General features: G+C 38.4%; 1 protein-coding gene across 1 annotated transcript in view; it reads right to left on the bottom strand.

Moving 5' to 3' along the window:
- ABCA12 (ATP binding cassette subfamily A member 12) overlaps positions 1–20,858 on the bottom strand; it is a 160,680-nt gene that overhangs the window by 19,245 nt on the left and 120,577 nt on the right. Inside the window, exons 29-40 of the mRNA XM_045853702.1 lie at positions 19,124–19,342; positions 17,751–17,947; positions 16,907–17,067; positions 16,060–16,296; positions 15,568–15,718; positions 12,851–13,103; positions 12,163–12,249; positions 11,372–11,465; positions 8,496–8,623; positions 6,534–6,621; positions 4,773–4,878; positions 104–158 (exon numbers count right to left, since the gene is read on the bottom strand). Of these exons, the coding sequence (XP_045709658.1) occupies positions 104–158; positions 4,773–4,878; positions 6,534–6,621; positions 8,496–8,623; positions 11,372–11,465; positions 12,163–12,249; positions 12,851–13,103; positions 15,568–15,718; positions 16,060–16,296; positions 16,907–17,067; positions 17,751–17,947; positions 19,124–19,342 (1,776 nt within the window). The remainder of the gene's footprint in view (positions 1–103; positions 159–4,772; positions 4,879–6,533; positions 6,622–8,495; positions 8,624–11,371; positions 11,466–12,162; positions 12,250–12,850; positions 13,104–15,567; positions 15,719–16,059; positions 16,297–16,906; positions 17,068–17,750; positions 17,948–19,123; positions 19,343–20,858) is intronic.

Raw genomic sequence — 20,858 nt, 5'->3', positions numbered from 1 at the left:
TTGACATTCATTCAGATACAACTGTGATTCCCAATTACAGGACTTGATGCAGAGGCTGGACTCTGCCAAGGAGGAAGCAGTCATGCCGTATATATGTACTCACGTGGCTTGTTCTTGGTCTTGCACTCCTGGGTAAGGGTGACTATACATGATGATACCTTAAAGCAGAGACAGTTCTTTTCATTAGCAGGTACTGAGTACTTCAGAAGTATCAATTTTTAGAGAATAACACACGATACTTTTTTTTCCTATGCTATGATCTCAAAAATTTTACTTTGGGGACACACTTTTAAAGGAAACTACTTTTCTTCCAATCTCATCAATGCCATACATTTGGAGACACATAAAAAGAAAAAAAAAGTTTTCAGACTCTGTATAGAATTTTGAGGGAAGGGGCAAGAATTTACATGTCTTATATAGCATTGTTCCTTTCTGTTATATTCAAGTAATTGTTTTCTACATTCTTCTCTCTATCTGCTGTACTTCAGAAATGTGTGGCATGCAAAGAAGCAACTAAAGGGAGGCCAATTACATGAGGATCTCCTGAAGAACAGCCACTCATCATCCCCATGCTTCTTCATTGTGCTATTGGCTGTGCTAGGAAACACATTCCTCAGAGGATCCCTCCTACTCTTTAACTACACTATTTCTACGGTGCCTATTGTTCTAGAATTCTCCAACCCATGGCTTGGAGCTTCAGCCATGCCAAGGGATTTTCACTAAAATATAGAGATCAAGGAAGATTCAGAGAGACTCGCTGATTTCAGAAAAGTAGTCACTTAATCCCAACATGGTCCTAAATTATTGGGGCCTCCCACAGTTAGTGTCACTTCCTGAGTTAGAAGGAAGCTTTTCTCCTCTTCTTCCTTAGAAGATGTTGGTTAGCCAGCATCAGAATGGGCTGGCAACAGTTTCCCTAAGGACCACAGTGTGAAGGCAAAGTTTATACTTTGGAAAAGAATGGTAAGGAATGGAAGGAAGATATTCCTTAAATACTTGTTCCTAGAGCCATTAGCTGAGGGAGAACTTCCTTACCTATTGCTCATATAGCATATGTTTCATTATACAGGGTCCAGCACAAATAATGCCCCATTTTTATTACAAAATAATTTATTACAAAATCATAAGCATGTAATTCTGTAACATAATAATATCACACTCAAGCACACCATATGACATTTTAGGTGAAATTTTCAAATTAAAACCACAAATTATTACACCCATATTATTACCACTACCAACCACATTCAAGCAGGCCTTACTTCTCCCGGACCCTGCATTAGTGTATGAAGGCCCCTCCCTTCACAACACCCAAATGTTAGAGAATTATTCTAAAGTTCTACTCTCTCAATTAGCTTAAATTTCCATTTTTTTCATTAAATAGACTGTGACATACTTTGAAGTTGAATTCTTCAATTGTAATATATTAAAGAAAAAAGTATGTAGTTGAAGTAAAACAAACTAATAGTAATAATAACCAGTTTGGGCTAGAATTTTAATAACATCATTGGGGAACAAACTTTCTTATCTATTTTTTGGTAAATTAATGGGATCTCCTTTTACAGAGATTCAATATTTCTTTGGGACCCTACATAAACCTAGTTGATGCCTTATAATATACATAGGGGAACAACATTTTTAAAAATTTCTGCTTTGTGTTTTAGAATCAAGAAACACTCTATTTCACTACAGGAATCTCTGCAAAGATGTGTAATCCACTACAAAAGATGGTGCCAAACCAATTGTTTTCATACATGTCTTTAGCTGATAAATCAAGTAAATGTGTCAGGGTTAAAGATCAATGTAAAAATCTTCCCTGTGGTTCTCCAGCATCCAGCATAATGTTTTCAGGACAGTGATTATTCAATGAATGCTTATTAAATTTAGTCTATCTTCAAAAAGAAGATAAAAAATATGAACAGTAAAATGACAGCAAACCCACAATTATTAATGACCGCACCTAAAACAAAAACAAAAGCAAACAACTAGAACAGGAACAGGACTACAGAAATGGAGATCACATGGAGGGTTAGCAACAAGGGAATGGGAGGGGGAGAGAAGGGGAAAAGGTACAGAGAATAAGTAGCATAGATGGCAGGCAGAAAATAGGGTGGGGGAAAGAACAGTATGGGAAATGTAGAAGCCAAAGAACTTGTATGTATGATCCATGGACATGAACTAAAGCGGGGGAATGTGGGTGGGAGAAGGTGTGCAGGGTGGAGGGGAGTGAAGTCAGGGGGAATGGAACAACTGTAATAGCATAATCAATAAAACATATTTTAAAAATTTAGTCTATCTTAAATTTTCAATTATTTCCCCCACATACAACATGTATTAAAAGTAACACATTTGATGCTGTCTCTACAGTTGTGAATCTAAAATGAGACACTTCCCATTGACCATTGTACTATTGCAATAAAGGGGAAGGATAAACACTAGGGGGCAAGAACAATGCATCAGTTATTTTGAAAAAGAGCCTCATTTTATAACATTTGTTGGTGAAAACAAGCAAACCTATTCTTTGGGAAGCAAGAACAGAATTTTCCTGTGTAATTAACCATGAAGGGAAACCACATGAATATAATAGATATTGACATTATAAAGAAAAGCTAATTAAAAGATTTTTAATAGCATGTGAGAATTCAAAGAAAATCAATTTTACAGCTAAAGCAAAAACTCCAGTTTGTGTAGAATCCAAGAAAAAAATGCTTTACAACACCTAGTATAGTTGGGGGTGGGTGGGTGGCAGGAGACGAGTTGCATTGATTTTTAAAGACAGTATTGCTGTGGTAGACCTCAACTATGCATCACAAAATAACAAGGGTATTGGGGTGACATGGATTTTGTTCTTTTTTTTTAAGATTTTATTTATTTATTTTTAGAGAGGGAAGGGAGGGAAAGAGAGAGAGAGAGAGAGAGAGAGAGAGAGAGAGAAACATCAATGTGCGGTTACTGGGGGTTATGGCCTGCAACCCAGGCATGTACCCTGGCTGGGAATCGAACCTGGGACACTTTGGTTCCCAGCCCGCACTCAGTCCACTGAGCTATGCCAGCCAGGGCTGGATTTTGTTCTTTTAAAGAAATCGAACTCTTTCCAGAGAAGGAGGAAGGTTACCACTTTCATAAGTCTAAGAAAAGTTAATTAAAACAATAGAAGACATACTACTATTAATCTCTATATAATTCATGCTAAGCCTTGTTTTTAAATTAAAAATAAATATAAACTTCCTTTTGGGGTCAGTATGAATGTATGTTCCACAATTCTTAATTCTTTATACTCAACTTAAAAAATACAATGGTGGGAGCCAGAACTAGCCTGTGCGGTCCAGTGATTCCCATTGCTTTGGTCTTGGTAAAGAGCACTAGTAATAAATGAACTCTGAATGCAGGTGGCAATAGGTGACCTTTCAAAAGTGGAACTGGTCTCTTGTTCTCACTTACATACCTCGGCTACATTTTCCCTTAGTAATTTCTATAGTTTTTGCACTTCCATACCTGTTCCAGCAACAAATAAATGTCTTTCACTCTGAATGAGACATCCTACTGAAGGTCAAGTGTTCAGTAGTCTTTCAAACCAGGTCATTCCAGATTCACCTGGCTTTGGTCACCATTTAACTTAATTTACCACTTTTGACTTTGCCCTTTACTGATGTTCTAGATCAGGACTCTATCAATCTTGTTGTCTCTTTATGGTTTCTCCTGCTGGGAAAATACCAAAGCAGTTGGGAGAAAAATGCTGTTTCTCTGAAATACAGATTCCAAGAGATCCTGTTCCTAGAATGCCTGTTGGACCCCACAGTTTACTGGTACAGTCACCAGAACATCCAGCGTACACCATTATGCCCAACGGCAGGGAGATGAAGAAAACTGGCCCCAGCATTTCTCAAAGACTTGCCGTGTCTTTTCTTTCTATGTAATAGGTTATTTGTTAGCTTATCTACCAGGCTAGAGACTCAGCCTTGGCCAGCAGATATGTTACTTAGTTTTTTTCATCTTCATTGTTATTTTTTTAGGATCAGTATGGCAAAATAATTTGAGCAAGACTTAAGAAGAAAAAAATGACCTGAATGACAATAACTGAATTAGAAAACAGTAAATCAGTCTCTTTCAAATTATAGACTCTATTTTAAAACTATGTGGAAGTCTCTTGGGAAATCGAACTGAAGTAGAACTGGCTGAGTATAGGGAAGCAGCAGAAAAGTGAAGAGTCAAGAGTCAGATAGACACGGTTTCGAATCCCACTCCTGACAAATAGTGGTAGAGAACAATAACACTCATCCCGAAAGGGTGCCTGTGAGGATTCTCAACACTACATAGAAAGCATGTGTCATATGGTAAGTGCTTAATTGATGGTAACACTTTGGTCAAGTACAGAACTTTTTAGTGTAAAAGTTTTGTCTTCATGTTTAGATTTGTGTTCAATACTTATTGACATTGTTTTTTATTTTTTAGCCTATGCATGAATAAATAGTTATAAAATATTTTCCTACGAAATATAACTAGCAGGTAGGAGAACAGAAATAAGCATGAAGTAAGCGTTACTATCCTGAATTAATAAATAAGGGAACTAAATTAACCTGAAGTTAAGGGGATTATCCCAAATCTTCCAGCTGGTGGTAGTTTGGAAGTAGCAATTTCTAAACTCCTTTTAAAGATCTGAGATTTAGGTACCATGAAATACCTCCCACTGGGAAGCGTGGGATCTAATGTGAATTTTCATATGGACGGTGGCAAACGTTGCAAGGCAAGAAGCTCTGTGTAAGTAACTTTACCGTGTCGGGCAGCATCATATTCTGACATGTTAACTCGCAGGAGGAAATTATTCAGGCTGTTGAGGTAAGCTGGAAGGGAGTGATAGCCTTCTGGATCATACCACACCTGTGCAGTTCCAAAAGAGGGCAAGGTTAGAACTGTGTGCAAGTAAATGAGGCAGTTTTTACATCTGACTGCCTATAGAATTTATATTTAAAATAAGAGTACCTGTGCCCAATAGCTTATTTCACCTTGGAAGATTATGAACCACCTCCCCAGAGTGTAGACTACAGACTTCTAAGTTTCTAACTTAAACAGAAATTTAGACAGACAGACAGAAACTGGGAAAATAATTTCTTTTGGTATGATAGCTGCAAGTTATTAGTTGTCCCGATCTGCTCTGTAGGCAAAGCCTTAAATAAACTAGAGAACGTGTTATTATCTCCATCTCCACGGCTGGCCTATAGTGATTCTCAGACTAAAACAGAGGCATTCTGGCTCTTAAAAATTATAATAGAAACAAATGACATGTATGCCAGGCTGTAGAACAAAATTAAATACCTTGATAAACATTGTTTCCTTAGCAATAAGATTGATAATCTTGAAATCCCCCTACTAACTATTCCTAATGATAAGCCTCAAAAAAGTGAGTTACTTTACTTTTTTGTGGATAGCAGAGGGATTTAAAATACTGGGGGGGGGCCTTAATTCAAGAAACCCCATTGATAACTTAAAATTACAAATCTGATTTATAGAGAAATTACTTAATGTTAGAACTGCTTTGTTTGTACAAGAATATTTACTCTGTGTGTTGAGGGAGGGGGGAAGGAACAAATATTCCGTCCTACTACTTTCTCTACGACTTATGAAATCAGCGCAATGCCTATCTCAGGAGGGTATTGTAAGGATGAAATGAGGTAGTTTGTGTAACAGGTGATGCTAGTGCTTGGCTTAATACAGTAACTAAGAGAATATTGGTTCTCCACTGCCCCCAAGTCTGTATGTGTCTCTTGCTACCAAATGAGAAACGTGTGAAGGGCAACGGAAAACTCCTAAGACCACTATTGATCGTGTGGCTAACCACATGTGTGTGGTTCTGTGCCTCTAGCTTGCTTCAAGACACAGGTAAGATCTAGAAGAAAAAAATAGCCAACAGGGTTTCTTTATCTCCATCAAATTCTGTTACGTTTCCATGTTATTTAAGAAACAAGTTTAGCAAAAAATTATAAAAGGAGAACACCTATTGAACCATCACTCAGGTTGAGAAACAAAAATTGCCAGCATCCAGAATAATTTCTCGCTGACCCTCTGTGTCCTTCCAAATCATAATTTTCTCACCCCTAAACAATATGGTTAAGTTTTGCTTAATTTCAAAGTTGACAGTAAATGCATTTACAGTTATGTATTCCTTTTTGTCTCTTCTTTTGCTTATGAATGATGTTTGGGAGACTTAGCCTGTATTTTATATAGAACTAAGTCTATTCATTTCCATTGCTAAAAGGTTCTACTGTCTATGGGCACTTGGGGCTGTGGTTTGGGCTAACGTGAGAAACACTACTATGTATATATTTGTATATGGATCCTGGTACTTCTGTGTGCACGTTTCCCTGGGGTAAGTACACAGGACCAGAATCACTGTGCTGTGGGGTTTGTATTACTCCAAACTGCTTTTCAAATGTTTTATACCTATGTTTTGCTGTTACCTTATATAAAATTGCTTGAACATTTCAAGTTCACGTTCTCATTTATATGACATCCCAGAAGAAAGTTCGTAAATTTACCTTGGCAAGTGTTCTATTGTCAGGAATTGCTGTTACATCAAAACGAAGGTCGTTAGTCAAAGGCAGCCCAAAGCTCCAGCCTCCGTATCTAGAGTGAATACAATTTATATTTGTTTGATGGAGAAAATAGTCACAAATAGATCTAACATGGTTAAGAGCACAGTCTTTTCCTTCCATTAGGAACACATTTACAGTATGAAATAAATACTGCCTGACAAATATTTTACATGTTTATCAATTTGATATATCATATTTTAGTCTAAAATGTACATTATAACTAGAAGTAAAAAATCCTTCTAAATAATAGCAAATGTGGAGTAATCATTCTGAAAATCAATGACATATAATCTAATAAATTCCTCCAACTTAACTGGATCTGCATCATCTCCACAATCTTAAGACTCTGAACTTAAATATCCTTTTTTAGGTAATCTAATATTAAAGAGACATAACATCAGTTGTTTTTTTTAATGACTCCATTTCTTTAATTCCCCAAACTTTTTCCTTAGCTTGTCCCCTCTTGCCATGTGTTTTCTCTCCCTGGATATTTGAAGGTGAGCTGTGTCTCTGTAACTACCTGTCAGTTCATGGTCTCTTAATAATACAAACTGAATTTAAAAAATCCAAGAAGCACTTTAAAGAATAGATTATTTAATTGTCCCAATAGGGGTTGGGTTAAATACATAACGGTACATCACACTGGTAAGATCCTCTTGTGACTGTCATCCTAAACGCGATGCTGTAGCGCTATAGTTTTGGCATGCAAAGAACACTGTAGCATATTGTTCACTTAAAAAAAACAGGTTTTAGAATCAACCCCATTTTGTTGAAAATATTTGCATGTATCTTTGACTAGAAAATTTCTGGAAGGATATACAACCAACAGTGGTTGTATTTGGGGAGAGAGAGACTATTTTTTCTTTTTTTGTTTATCTGTAGATTTTAATTGTTTTACAGCTAACTTTAGCCCTTTATGTATATTGAAAAATAAAGTGGGAAGAGACAGAAGAAAGGAGAAACGAGTAGCTATTGTAAGACTACCAACTCCTCTCCTCCCCAGCTTTATTGAGGTATATTAACAACAAAAAAGCGGTATATATTTAAAGTGTACAGCTTGATGTTTTGATATGTATTGTGACATACATCACTACAATCCAACTTATTAACATATCCATCACCTCACATAGTTACCATTTCCTTTGTCTGTATTATGTGTATGAGCTGAGAACTCTTAAGATCCATTCTCTTAGCTAATTTGAAGTATGCAGTACAGTATTGCTAACTCTGTCACATTGCTGTTCATTAGATCTCCAGCCTCTACTCATCTTGTAAACAGAAACTGCTGTATCCTTTGACCCATTGTCTGGCAACCACCATACCACTCTCTATTTCTATGAGTTTGACTGTTTTAGTTTCCACATATAAGTGAGACCATGCAGTATTTGTGCTTCTGTGTTGGCTTATTTCACTCAGCATGGTGTCCCCCAGATCCATCCATGTTTTCACAAATGCAAGCCTACCTATCTTACATCCATGGCAAATGCTTAAGTGACTTAAGTATTTGCCCAGAGCCTTGCTACACATGTATACATTTTGTCCACATGCAGATATTTGTATTGGAACTAAGGCCATTTGTCACTGAAAGCAATGCCTCAAAATTCTCCAGGTTGGCTTAATTCACTCAATAACTATTCTCTTGCTTTAAGAAAAAAAAGTGTACAAATTTTACAATATATTTTTGAGGCTGAAAAAAATCAATGCTTTTTAATTTGCTCAAATGAATCTTAATTTAGTTATTACTTAAATTTTAAATACATAAAGCCGTTTAGATGAAACAGATAATTTAACCATGTAAATAATCAATAGACATTACATCTATTGTCTCAAGTTCAGAAGGCAGTTAGCATTAAAATTAGAAAGCGAGATACGCTAAATTAAATGTTATTAACAGAGTATATTTACCTTCTCTGTGTAAACTCATTAGCAGTTGATATAAGATAATTTTCCAAGCGGTGCCCAGTGAGGTCATAAATTACTTGGGAAGAATAAGTTCTTCTGTGAGGTGGAGAATAGTTAAACCTGGGACATTCCTGAAAAATAAAGTTAAAAATTAAGTTCTTTCTGGCCAGTGCAGTGCAAATCAAATAAAAAATGGCAAGGACCTTCAGTCTCATGATTTGTCTATTAATTGTCACTGATGGAGGGTGACATCTGCTTGTGACTTGAAAGAGCTTTGAAAAGGAAGGCATCTTGCCTAAGCCAAGAAATTAGAACAAACAGTTATCACAGAGAGAGAGCTTACGCATGTGTTTAGGGTTCACTTGAAGTCAAAACAGAACACAACTAAGGTGCGATTTTTCTTTTACTGTACTGACAAGCTTGATATGTTAGGAGAATAACACTAAACGCTAAGATGACTAAATTCCCCCAGTAATTCACAGAGAAGAAACAAAATATTTGCCCCAAACTGAAAAGATAACAGGCTTAAATTCTCAGGCTCTAATGGCAGTGGATGAACAAGTTTGAGTGGTGGGGGGGAAACGGAGACAACTGTATTCGAACAACAACTAAACAAACAAACAAACAAACAAACAAACAAATAAATAAATAAAGCAAGCTTGTGTTATATTAGTTTTAAGGTCCCAAACCTGTGTGCCACAACTCAATTTTACATCTATCTAAATCTAAATTTAATTTATTTTTCTGCAAATCTAAATCTAAAATGTACTTATAAAAGTCTAAAATTATTCCAAATAACAAGTCTATGTAAATATTGCAAAAATAATACAGGGTCCCTGTAGACCCTTCGCCCAGCTGCCCCACTGTCAGCACCTCACGTTATAATTGCACATTTGTTAAAATTAAGTGCTTTGGTACGTTACTACTAAACAATCTCAGAGCTTAGTTTTAATCACTTATTTTTATGGTTGTAGCTTTCTACGCTTCCTGACCACTTACTTCGCATGGAAGCTACCCATGTTTCACTGCCATGAAGTGTTAGTTTGGGGAAAGCCTAGTGTCTTTCCAGTTTTTCTTTCCATCCCTTCACACAAGGTCGCACACCTTGAGATTAGTGCCACACCTGTGTACCAAGAGCCTAGGGTTGCAGGTTGCTCTAAAAAATGACTGCTGAACTTCCTTCACCTTACATCAAGTTGTATCAACCTGAAGGTCACATTCTAGAATGGCATTGGTTTCACAAATCAGAAGATACCCTTATATATGCAGGGTAACAATTTAGCTTTAATTTAGACTGAATTATGTTATACATACAGAAAAGCGCACACATTGAACTGTATACCGCTTGGTGAACTGATAAACTGAAGCCATGTAACCTGTCCCTGGATTAGGAGACAGAACAGTGCCCCCCTCATCACACTCCCTCCCAGTCACTACCACCTGCAATGCAGCCGGCACTGCAGGGTAGGTTGGCCTGCTTTTGTATTTCACATAAACGGAGTCGCAGTATAGGTACTCCCTTGTATTTGGCCTTTTTACTCATCTTTTGTTTGTGAGAATCTTCCTGTAAGACATGTTTTTGCATATCAATTATTCCCATTTTGTTCTGTAGAGAATTCCATAATGGAAATATATTACATTTGATTTCTCCACCCTACTGCCAGTGGAAAGTTGGGTAGCTAGTAGGAACAGTATTGCTATAAATATTGTAGTATACGTCTCTTGGTGAACCTATTCCCATTTCCAGTGGGTATATAATAGGAATGGAATTACTGATTATATATGGCATGTATATCTTCAGCATTAGTAGATACTGCCAAACACTTTTAAAAACTGTTTACACAAATTTAGATTCTTATCAGCAGAGTATTAGGTTGAAAAATTTTAATCTCCTGCGGTTTTTCTTTTTTATTAAAAAAATGTATCCAGATTCCAAATTTAAATACTGTTAGTTGACTTTCACTGTAAGCTAACCAAAATACATAAAGAATTTCAGAAATTAAATAGATTAGAGGAGAGATTAGAAAACTCTTTGAGTACCAGTTAAGACTAATATTTAAATAAGCAAGGATTCCAAAAGATGCCCTTTGAATCTCAGCTTTCATTGTTAGTAACTGTCTTGCATGAAAACACAAAAATAGGCTGCATTTACTGAAAACATTTTCACTCTAACATATTGTACAAAGAGTTCAGGGTACAGTCACATGATAACTTTGAAGAAAATATTGTGAGAGTCCTCTCCACGGGAAAGTAGGCTGACAACACAGTGACTCGCAGAGACTAATAGTGATCTCTTTTCTTCGACTCTCTTTAATTTCCCCAGTGAATTTGGCTTTCTTAAAAGTTTATTGAATTGATAGGCCTACAGTGTACATCTATAGAATACAGACAGGGTAAACGATAATTGGACAATTTTTTCTGTTTCTTTCAGGACACGAATTCTTCTAGCATTCTGGAGGTGCTGCTTAGAGACACAGGGAGTTCTGTTCTGGACTTCCACATTACTGACTCCCCGGCCGACCACTCAGGGGGTGGTCTCACTGTGTTTTCAAATATGACAGTTATGGTGGCATTTTGTTGCATGAAATATAGAGCTTTCTAGCCGGACCTGAACTGGAACCAAAAATTCATCTTTGGAGTGTTTCCTCAAAGACCATCACGGAATTACCCACCTTTGGAAATTTGTCCTGAGATGGATTTACAACAGTGACCTGAAGTTCAAAGCCAGTATGTTTGAGCTGCCCAGGTCCACATCTCTGAGCTACTGGCTTCCATAAAATGAAATTATACTGACTCTTTGGTAACCTAGATAGATCTTTCAAGTTTTGATATTTATTTCTTTCTTTTCCCTACTTCACTAAAATTGAATTCCATCTTACCTGGACATTTTCTGAACAGGAGCAAACACCGAAGTTAGTGATACGTTCTCCACTCGTGTTCCATTCTCCCAGACTGTCTTTTTCTAAACAACTCCTGCAGGTGAAAATGGTATCGAAGTGAGGATTGTGTGCATTCCCATGTTTATGGATGTGCATAGAAAAGTATCTTAGTACTTAAAGAGAGCACTTAGTACTTAAACAGTGTTAAAACCAAAGTTCAGTGAACTGTCTTAATATGGTGGGATGGGGCTTTTTTATTACATTCTTCTCTTTGTTCTTTTCATTACTTTCTCTGACAGAAAGGGGATACTTTAGCAAAAGTATGCGTTAATGTCAGGTCACATGTGTTGTGTACCATCTTGGAAGTCTGAGTGAGCAATGCTACATAGTGCAAAAGCATGGGAATTGGTGTCGAGACCTGGGTCTCAGTTTTAGCCATAAAACTTCCTGCCTAAACTTGTTTATTTAAGAATCTTAGTCCCTATGAGCCTCAGTGTCTTCATCTTAAAAATGGGATTAGTAATTCACAGGGTTGCTGTGATTGTGAAATTAAAATATGTGCAGAAAAGAACTTCACAAGTTATAAAGCATCTTTTTATTATTATTACAGCATAGCCAGGGAGTGAACGAAAGAACACAGAATACATCTGTTAAACACATTTCTGTCATTGCACTGCCCTTCTCCAGCCCAAACCACATCTACTCACTCAAGCACCCTCACACATGTACGTGTGCACACACACACACAGAGTGGAATGTGGAAGAGAAGAAAAAGGACAAGAACCACTTACATATCACTGATGTTCAAACAGGTATTGTCGATGCCAGGGAAGGTCCACATTGCTGAGACCAGGGCTTTTGTGCTTGGGTTAGAATTCCTGCAACATTAAAGGCCAGAAACAGATCCATGATTCCTTCACTCGTCCCCCATATTAACCTGCTGCTCATAAGTAATAAATAAAATAGGCTCTCTAGGCAACTGCTGTTTTAAAGATCTGAGACTTAATCACAGAGATAAAAAGTGTCACAGGAAGAAACCCACACATCTCCATTTGGCTGCCTTGTTATTCTTCTGATTGTCATGTGCATTTAGTGATTACATATGGTATACATAACATTATATTACACAAAATTCTGACATTATTATTTAATTTGTAAAACCAATAAAAAATTATTTACTATACATTCCAATAAGTTGGGAAGCCATACCTAACCTCACTCTCTTGATTAAAGTTTTGTCGTTAAAAATAAAGATCTACTATAACTTTATCTTTAGACGAACACACAAACTCTTAAACGTTATTTGTTGGCAGTAGGCATGTCACGTCACAATACATCAAACTGTCCAATCCTGTGACAGAACTAAGTACTGTGGCCTTAAGTTCTTATTCTTCAGCATTTCATTGCATTCATTCAGGTGCAACCGTACCTCTGGAAGCAATGTGGAAAGATCACTTTGGGTAAAGGAAGGAAACTCACACATAGAAGGCAGTCTGCTCAGAGGTGCCATAAAGAGATGGGGAGATCTGGATCTCTGGATAACTGTTGCTGGAATTCCTCAGTGTTCCAAGGCCCATGGCAGTGGTTACAAAGACAATGGGGAGGACAACCTGAGCAATGAAACCTTTCCAGTTCCTGCGGGTGTGGTGGAACCTCTTGATGAGTATCGCCATGATCTTCTTCAGTAAGAGTCCAAAGCCATCCAACCTCTCTCCTCTCGTCAGGATTTTGTCTGGTTAAGAGAAAGAGATTTGATATGGTTCTGGGGAGCCTGGATAAATCAATTCATAGAGTCACTTCAAAAGCCTATGGGCAGATAATATAATGTGGTATGGTGGGAAAATCTTATATTTTAAAGATCTGGATTTTAGTTCAGCTCTGGATTTATCAGCTTTGAGCCTGAGCTACTTCGTGTCATAGTGTTGCATGCAAAAGTGCTTTGAAAATTATAAATCACTATATGCAAAATATTATTATCATGCACATAGTAGTTTTCCATGTCAAAGGGATATCTAGAATTTTATAAATGAGCATTGTCCCCAATCTCCAGTCTCAGTGCAGGCTCAGTATGCATTGCTAATTACTAATATTAACGAGTTTGCTTCCACCAAGAGATTGAATTCAAATACAATAAATAGAAACCAAAACATCAACCTAGTCTAAGAACTCATTCCTACTGTGGCACACTTCATGATTATAAGTCTCATTGGCTCTCACTCTCAATGTGAAGTCCAGTGGCTTCACCTTAAACGTGACAAAAGGAGAATGCTCTCCTCTGAAGTATAACTCTAGCTCAAACACCTGTTCACTACATTCTCTTTAGACATTTGGAGTAATTACATGGCATTTCAAAACAACATTTTTTTACCACCTGAGTCACAAAAAAGAACTTATTAGGCAAAATGTCTGCCCTTGTCTTTTCTGAAATGCTCTTCGGGTGCTAAGAACAATTCCACAGCCTCTAGGAGTCAGAGAAGCTGTGGAGGTCGTAAACTGTTTCCTCATTAGTGCCCCCACACCTGAGAATTCCAGCAGCACCCTTTAAAAAATAGGACCAAATACAACATTCTTTCCTGAGGCCTGCCGCCAAGCAAGCCATGTGATGAGATGACAGTATTTGTCAGCTCTGTGGGTAGTTAAAATTCTTCATCACAAATTATGCAGCACAAAAAATCATGATCTTCATTTAGCTGATAAGGAAAAATACAAAGCTGCTTAATTTAAAATGAACTCCAATTTAACAGAGTGAACAAATTTAAATGCAAACTCATATCTCTGCAGAGGGGAATTGTCGACGGAGCTAAATATTTTAAGTTAATTAGTATGCTTTTCTGTTTCTTGAGAAATTACAGGTGGATGATTTACAGATGTATCAAATGGAGCAAATGAGATTTCTAAAATATAGTCAATAACAGGTATATTTTGGCTGAAGAAATATTTCAAATTATGAGACAAATGTATAACATTTACTTCCTGAAGCAGATGACCACTTTCAAAGTCCTCGATTCCATGGAGTAGACAATTATATTCCCCAAAAGATGATATATGAGGAATGAGGCGGAAGACAAATGAGACTTCCAAGTTCCAGAATTATACAAACATTAGAGATGATCTTTTCTGAGTTTTTTAGAGCCAGGCAAGTGCTTAATTAAAAGTTCTGTTCCTGGAGATTTTTATCAATTTAAACAAACTGTTGAAATGACTATTCCATAATTTATATAATATTTTACTATGTTTCCTTAAATAAATAGTGTCTTCAAAGGAATAAGTTAACTGTCAGAAAGAGAATAACTGAATAGAAGTTATTTTCAAAAGAGTTCAATTCCTCAAAGTTGTGTTAAGAAACATGATTTTTCAATCGTGCATTGTGTGAAGAGTTGCGGGGAGAGACCTATTATTACAGAGTCATAGCCATTGGCTCCAGCTTCATCAGTTCAGAGACCCTCCTCCAAAAGCATTTTCTCAAAGCCTGAATTTCTTCCCAGCACCTGAATTGCTAGGAGAGGTGGGAAGGTTAGACATGTTTTCCAATGAGGTTCTGCAGTGAGTGATGACTATGTTTTTAACTTTTTAAAAATGACTATTATCTCCACTCAGACATATCTAATAAGAGTGAGTGAACTACTTTAAAAGGTTACTTTGTCAGCTGTGGAATAGTGCCAGTTACAAGAAGGATTTTAACTTGTTGAACACAAATCTGAGATCTTTGTTAGTTACATGTTGAAAACGACTACTGGTGGGTAGAGGAATACTCATCATTGTCCTAAAAAGGAATCTCTTCAACATTCTCAAGCTATTTTTTGAAATAGAGACCCTTGCCAGGTAGTTAGGTCAGTTAGAGCATCATCCTGAATGGCCAAGGCTGTGGGTGTGGTCACCCAGTCAGAACACACACAAGAATCAGCCAATGAATGCAGAATCAGTGGAACAACAGATCAATGTTCCCGTGTCTCCGCTCTCTCTCTCACTCTCCCCCTCACTCCTTTCCTTCCTCTATCTCTAAAAAACATCAATAAATAAACATTTAAAAATATATATTTTGAGTAAATATGCTTCACTCAAAGTTTATATTTCTTTAAGCTTTTTGAATTTAGAGACGATTTAAAATTGAGTTTCAAAAATCAAAATCTATCACGTGAATTTTCTTACTTATGTCCTTTACTGAAATCAAGCAAAATGAACCCTTAGATTCATACCATCTCTGTCTGTGAAGTTGCTGCTGCTCACGGACAGATCATCCGGGGTCGAGGTGCCACTGGTGCTGGCATTTCCAATCTTCTTTTGTGTTAAGTGCTCAAGTCTCATATCCCTACTTTTTTGTGACTCTTTAGTCAAGTTCAGGAAGACCTGGAAAGAAAAGACATTATACTTCCTTAATATCAATCACACCTATCTTTAGTTTCTAGGCTCAATTTTGATTTTCCATTCTTATCACATTTATCAAGACAAATAAGTTCAGCTTGACGTGAACATATTTGTATGTAAAAGATAGGCATTCTCTCATTGGAGCAACACAGTTTTTTTCTCTTTTTTCTCAGAAGTCAGTCTTATATAAGAATGATATGGAGGTAATTTTAAGATTTTATGAAATGTTCATTTAAAAATATTTCTGTTCTTTAAAAAAAATGGTACAGCTTTATTTTAACAGGACAGCAATGATATCAGCTCTAAGAAACGCCCAGGAGCACCTCTTCCACGGTGGTGTCGGAAATGCCGTAGCAGCCGATGTTGAGGCCGCCCATGCCGTTGTCCAGCGCCCTTAGGAGTGACAGGTAGGCCCCCGAGACTTTGGTGCTGAATGGAGGGAGCACATAAACGAGCTCTCCCCCTATGTCCTCCTTCAAGTAGGCTTCAGGGAGGTGTGATTGGATCATCGCTGTCACAGCCGTTGTGTCACACACTGCACTAGCATTTAGATTTGGACTCTAGGGGAAAGAAAAAAAATGGAAGTTAAATGCTCCTTTGTCTTTACCCTGCAGGGTCCTGGGGTGCTGATCAGGGAGTGGTGAGTTCTTCTGGGCCACCCCCGGCCTCAGAAATCACATCCTTCCTTCAGCGGCTCCCTGCCCCACAGGGGGTCCCTGTGGTTGCATGCAAATAACCATTCTCCAGCTCCATTCTCCCATCTCACTGTATCCCTTCCCCAGCCTCACTGCCCACCATCCTCCCTGTCACTTGAAACCACAGTCTCTTTTCTGTGTTGAGAGTGCTTCAGGCTCCAGCACAGCCTCTCCTCAGGGCCTTTACAATTGCTTCTTTGCTCCCAGAGAGTGACATGGCTCATTAGAAATGTAGTAAATTCTGGAGCCTTAACCCAGACAAACCTACAGAATCAGAGACTCTTGGGGTGGGGCTGGAGGTCTCAGTTTCCCCAGACCCACCAGGTATCCTGAGGCTTGCTCAGGTTTGAGAAATATGACTCTAACATACTAATAGGGAATTTTAGCAATGAATGAAGTTGGAGAGGGCCTGCCTCTGTTTCATACAAAATTAACTTATGACCCCATACTAAGGTGTATTTTCCCTCCTACAAACCTTTTTCTTGGTGAGCGTGAGGTGGTAGCCGTCCCCAAATGCTTCCTTGAGGTAAAAGGGCGACCCGCAGCAGCGCAGCCCCCCCTGCTCCAGGAAGGCGATGCGGTCACTCAGCACTTCGGCCTCGTCCAAGTGGTGCGTCGAGAGGATGATTGTTCTGGCTTGAAAACACAGAGTGGAACAGCCAAGGATGAAAAATGAAAATACAGTTCCCAAGATACAGAGAATTAGCACAAGTAAATCTTGCCATTTATGGGAAGACTCACATTTATGAGGTAACAGAAAAGCTGACCAAAAGGAGCTTCCAAAAGGACCAAAGAGAAATTCAGGGCTGCTCCTAAAATATTTGGAGGTCTCTCTTTTTCTATTTCCAACCCTCCTTACCGCCCTACCCCCACCATTTCCTTCACCACTGTGAAGAAGCATTAATTTTAAAGACTTTTTGAATATTCCTCTCTGATTAATCCACTCTGCTCTGATTGCTCTTTGCTTCACATCCTGTTAGCACTTATTTATTCTGTTTTCAGTTTATTTTCATTTGTGTATGTTTGGTATCTCTAATTAGATTCTAAGCTCCTCTAGGCAGAACTTGGAATGTCTACTGGATTTGCATGCTCTCAAAAAGGCCCATTAAGTGGTCAACTCACGGTGGGGACTACATTGATATTAACTGATTGGTCCAGAAATTTAGTTGGGTGGAACGAAGACTTGGGAAAAAGAAGAGCCCCTGGGAGGCCTTTGGTGGGTGTCATAAACAGAAAGGCTTCAGTTTGCTTCTGTGTATGGATCCCAGAGAGCAAACTTACAACTGTTGGGTGGAGAAGCTATAAAAAGGTACTCATACCAGTTTTGTTCTTGGATATAACATCCCATATACTTCGGCGAGAACATGGGTCAACTCCGGTGGATGGTTCGTCCAAAATGACCACCCTTGATCCACCAATGAGAGCTATGGATATGGATAACTTCCTCTTCATGCCTCCTGACAATGTTCCAACTCTCTTATGACGATGGCTATATAGTCCAGTGTCTTTTAAAGTCCTTCAAAAATAATGAATGGTGGTTATTTCTTACAGATAGACCAGTTAAATATTGGAAAAACACAATAAGTCCCCTAAATGATAGATATTCACTAAACAACCATCATGTGCTCAGCAAGGTGCAATAAACCATTGAAAATTCTTGACATACTTATTTATTATGTATCATCTAGTCGGAGTTATAAAATTAGTGCTCAAGAAACAACATGAGGGAATACATGGCTCATTCTTTTGTTCACTCATTTGACAAATATTTATAGAGAATCTGGCCTTTTAGTGCCAGACTCTGTTTCAGGGGCTGGGGGAAAGAAGTAAGCAGGTAATGCTCCTACCCATAAACAGTTTAGTTCTAATCTGTGTGTGTATCAGGAAGGATCAGAGAAAATTTAGTTGACAAACATATTGCCAAGGAAGTTTATAATATGCCAGGTGGTGATGAGTGCGATGCAAGTGAATAAAGCAGGGGACGGGAGATAAATAGCGCCTGGGGCATGCTGTTTTAGGCATCAGTTTTATATACGGAGGTCTCCTCAGAAGGTGACATTTCATCAGAGACCAGGGAAGTGGAAGAGAAAGTCAAGTGGCTGTTTGGGAAAAGCTGCTCTGAGGACAGGGAATAGGAAGTGAGAAGCCCTGAGGCCGGAGCAGGCTTAGTGTGAGCAAGTGTGCAACCGGGCCCGTGTGCCCAGGGCAGAGGGAATGCTGGGAGACTAGAACAAAATGAGTCCCAAGTGAGATTGGGGGCAGGTCGAGTAGGGCCTCAGAGGTAGGCTTGGATAAAGACATGACCGAGTTCCACTCTGACTGTGGTGAGAAGCCATGAGAGGGTCTTGGTCTCAAGAATGGCATACTCTGATCTGCAGTTTACAAAGGTTGTCCTGGCTGCTCTGTGCAGAAGAGACTAGATAAGGGAGAATAGACCTGGGGATCCAGTTAGGGGGCTTGGACCGGTGCAGTAGCCATGGAGATTAGAAACAGAGGATTTGGGGCAATATAGAAGCCAGAGTTGAACAGATTTCAACAATTCCTCCATTGATATTAAATGTATTCACCATCAGAGAAGTAAAAAACTAAAAATCAGTTGGTTTGTGAGAACATGTTTCCTATTGGTATTATTACAGTAGCTCGATTTCTCTTTGAGTTGCCAACGCATATTCTCAGTCCTTCCATAACTGACCTCTTTACTTCCTCATGCAGCTGCTTTTTAGTCCAGTGGGGAACTTTGATGGAGCCATATAGGAGAAGGTGTTCTTTGGTAGTGAGGTAACTAAACAAGACGTCGTGCTGCATGCAGACTCCCATGCTCTTGCGTACGCTGTGCAGGTCTGTTTTGATATCTTTTCCATAAACAAAGATGGTACCTGCTGAGGCCCCAAACAGTCCAGTCAACATGGAGCTGGAAATATAGAAATGATAAAGTTGGTGTAAACCAAGCATGAGAGCTAGATTTTAGGCATAAATACAACTCATCTGTTAGCAGAAAAATGTTACCAGTGTATTTCCTTAGGCAAGGTAAAACTATGAAACAAAATGGCATTGAATGGGAATAAAAAAATAAAGATTACTATTAAGCTCTTCCTAATTTAGGGTGTTGCATAAATACTACATAATGATGATGATAATAATGACAGAAGTGGTTGGACTTCTTAATTGCCAGTACATTCTCTCTTTTAGCAAACTGATGTACTCTCTTGGCATCAGATAGTATCTACAGGTTGTTAGTCTCAAATGTAGATCGCTAGCCCTGATCTCATCACTCACTTCCAGGCTTGTTTTATACATCTAAGAGGCTATGCTATGTCTCCAGAAGATACCTTCCAGGGTCCTCTAACTCAACATGTTAAAAACTAACTAACGGTCTTTGCACTCCCACCTGTCCTTGTTGGTGTTATCTCCTTTACCATCTAGTGAATTAATACAGTGGTTGCACAAGCCTCAGATCCAGCTGATTTTGCCTCTTCCTCCTCTCTTAGTCCCGTGACTCCACCCACGTCTTTCCATTTTCCCAGCTGTGCCATAGTGCAAGCCAGCATCACCACTTGCCTGTGCTGCTGGCGGCTGCTAACTCTACTCTAGCACACTCCTTTGCCATCTCCAGTCCCTTTGTCCACTTCGTAGCTAGACGATTCTCACTTAGATAATTCCTGACCATTTTTTAGATAGTTGGTAAACTGGGCAATTATTTAATATCCATTTTCTTCACTAAAATGTAAGCTTTGTGGGGTCAGGGAAAGGATCTGTTTTCTCACTGCTCTGTCTCAGTACCTAACAAGTGCTGAGAACTCCAATGACTACTGCGGACTAAACAGGGAACCAATACAATATGCAATCCTTCCCATTAAAACACATATAATATCTCATTCTTTATATTAAAGGTTCATATTCAGAAGAATAAGATGGTGACTTTCTCAGCTAAAATGACAGCCTCTTCAAAAGCTTTCTCTGTCTCTTTTCTTCATGGGTTTCTCATTGCCTGTTAGAGATCTTGCCTTTTAAGCACTCTTTTCACACTAGAAAGCCAGCTCTGAATTTGAACAGGTCATATAATACAGTTATATCATGTTCACTCATTTCATGACCTTCCTTCCCCCCCTTTATTTACAAAACAAATTAATTCAAAAACACCTTGGCAGCCACTGAATTTATTTATGATGATACTAAATAGGATATCCAGCTACTGACTTTTTTTCTCAAATAAGGGTTAGAATGCCAACAGCATCTTAGAGCTGGCTCCCAGACAAGCAATGTGGAGTGTAGCAAGTAAATAACCACATCCCCAAATCTAAACAATGCCACTTCTAAAACATTGCAATCTTTTCTCCATTCATACACAGGAAAATGCTAGCTAAATGAAGACTGACAATAGGAGAGTGCATGTGCCACTTCTGCCCTTTTTGGTCTGTATCTGAGAG

Source organism: Phyllostomus hastatus, unplaced genomic scaffold (genome assembly GCF_019186645.2).
Source record: "Phyllostomus hastatus isolate PE091 unplaced genomic scaffold, TTU_PhHast_1.1 phas_contig_137, whole genome shotgun sequence".
Taxonomy (NCBI): domain Eukaryota; kingdom Metazoa; phylum Chordata; class Mammalia; order Chiroptera; family Phyllostomidae; genus Phyllostomus; species Phyllostomus hastatus.
This window is presented reverse-complemented; position numbering and strand designations above follow the sequence as displayed.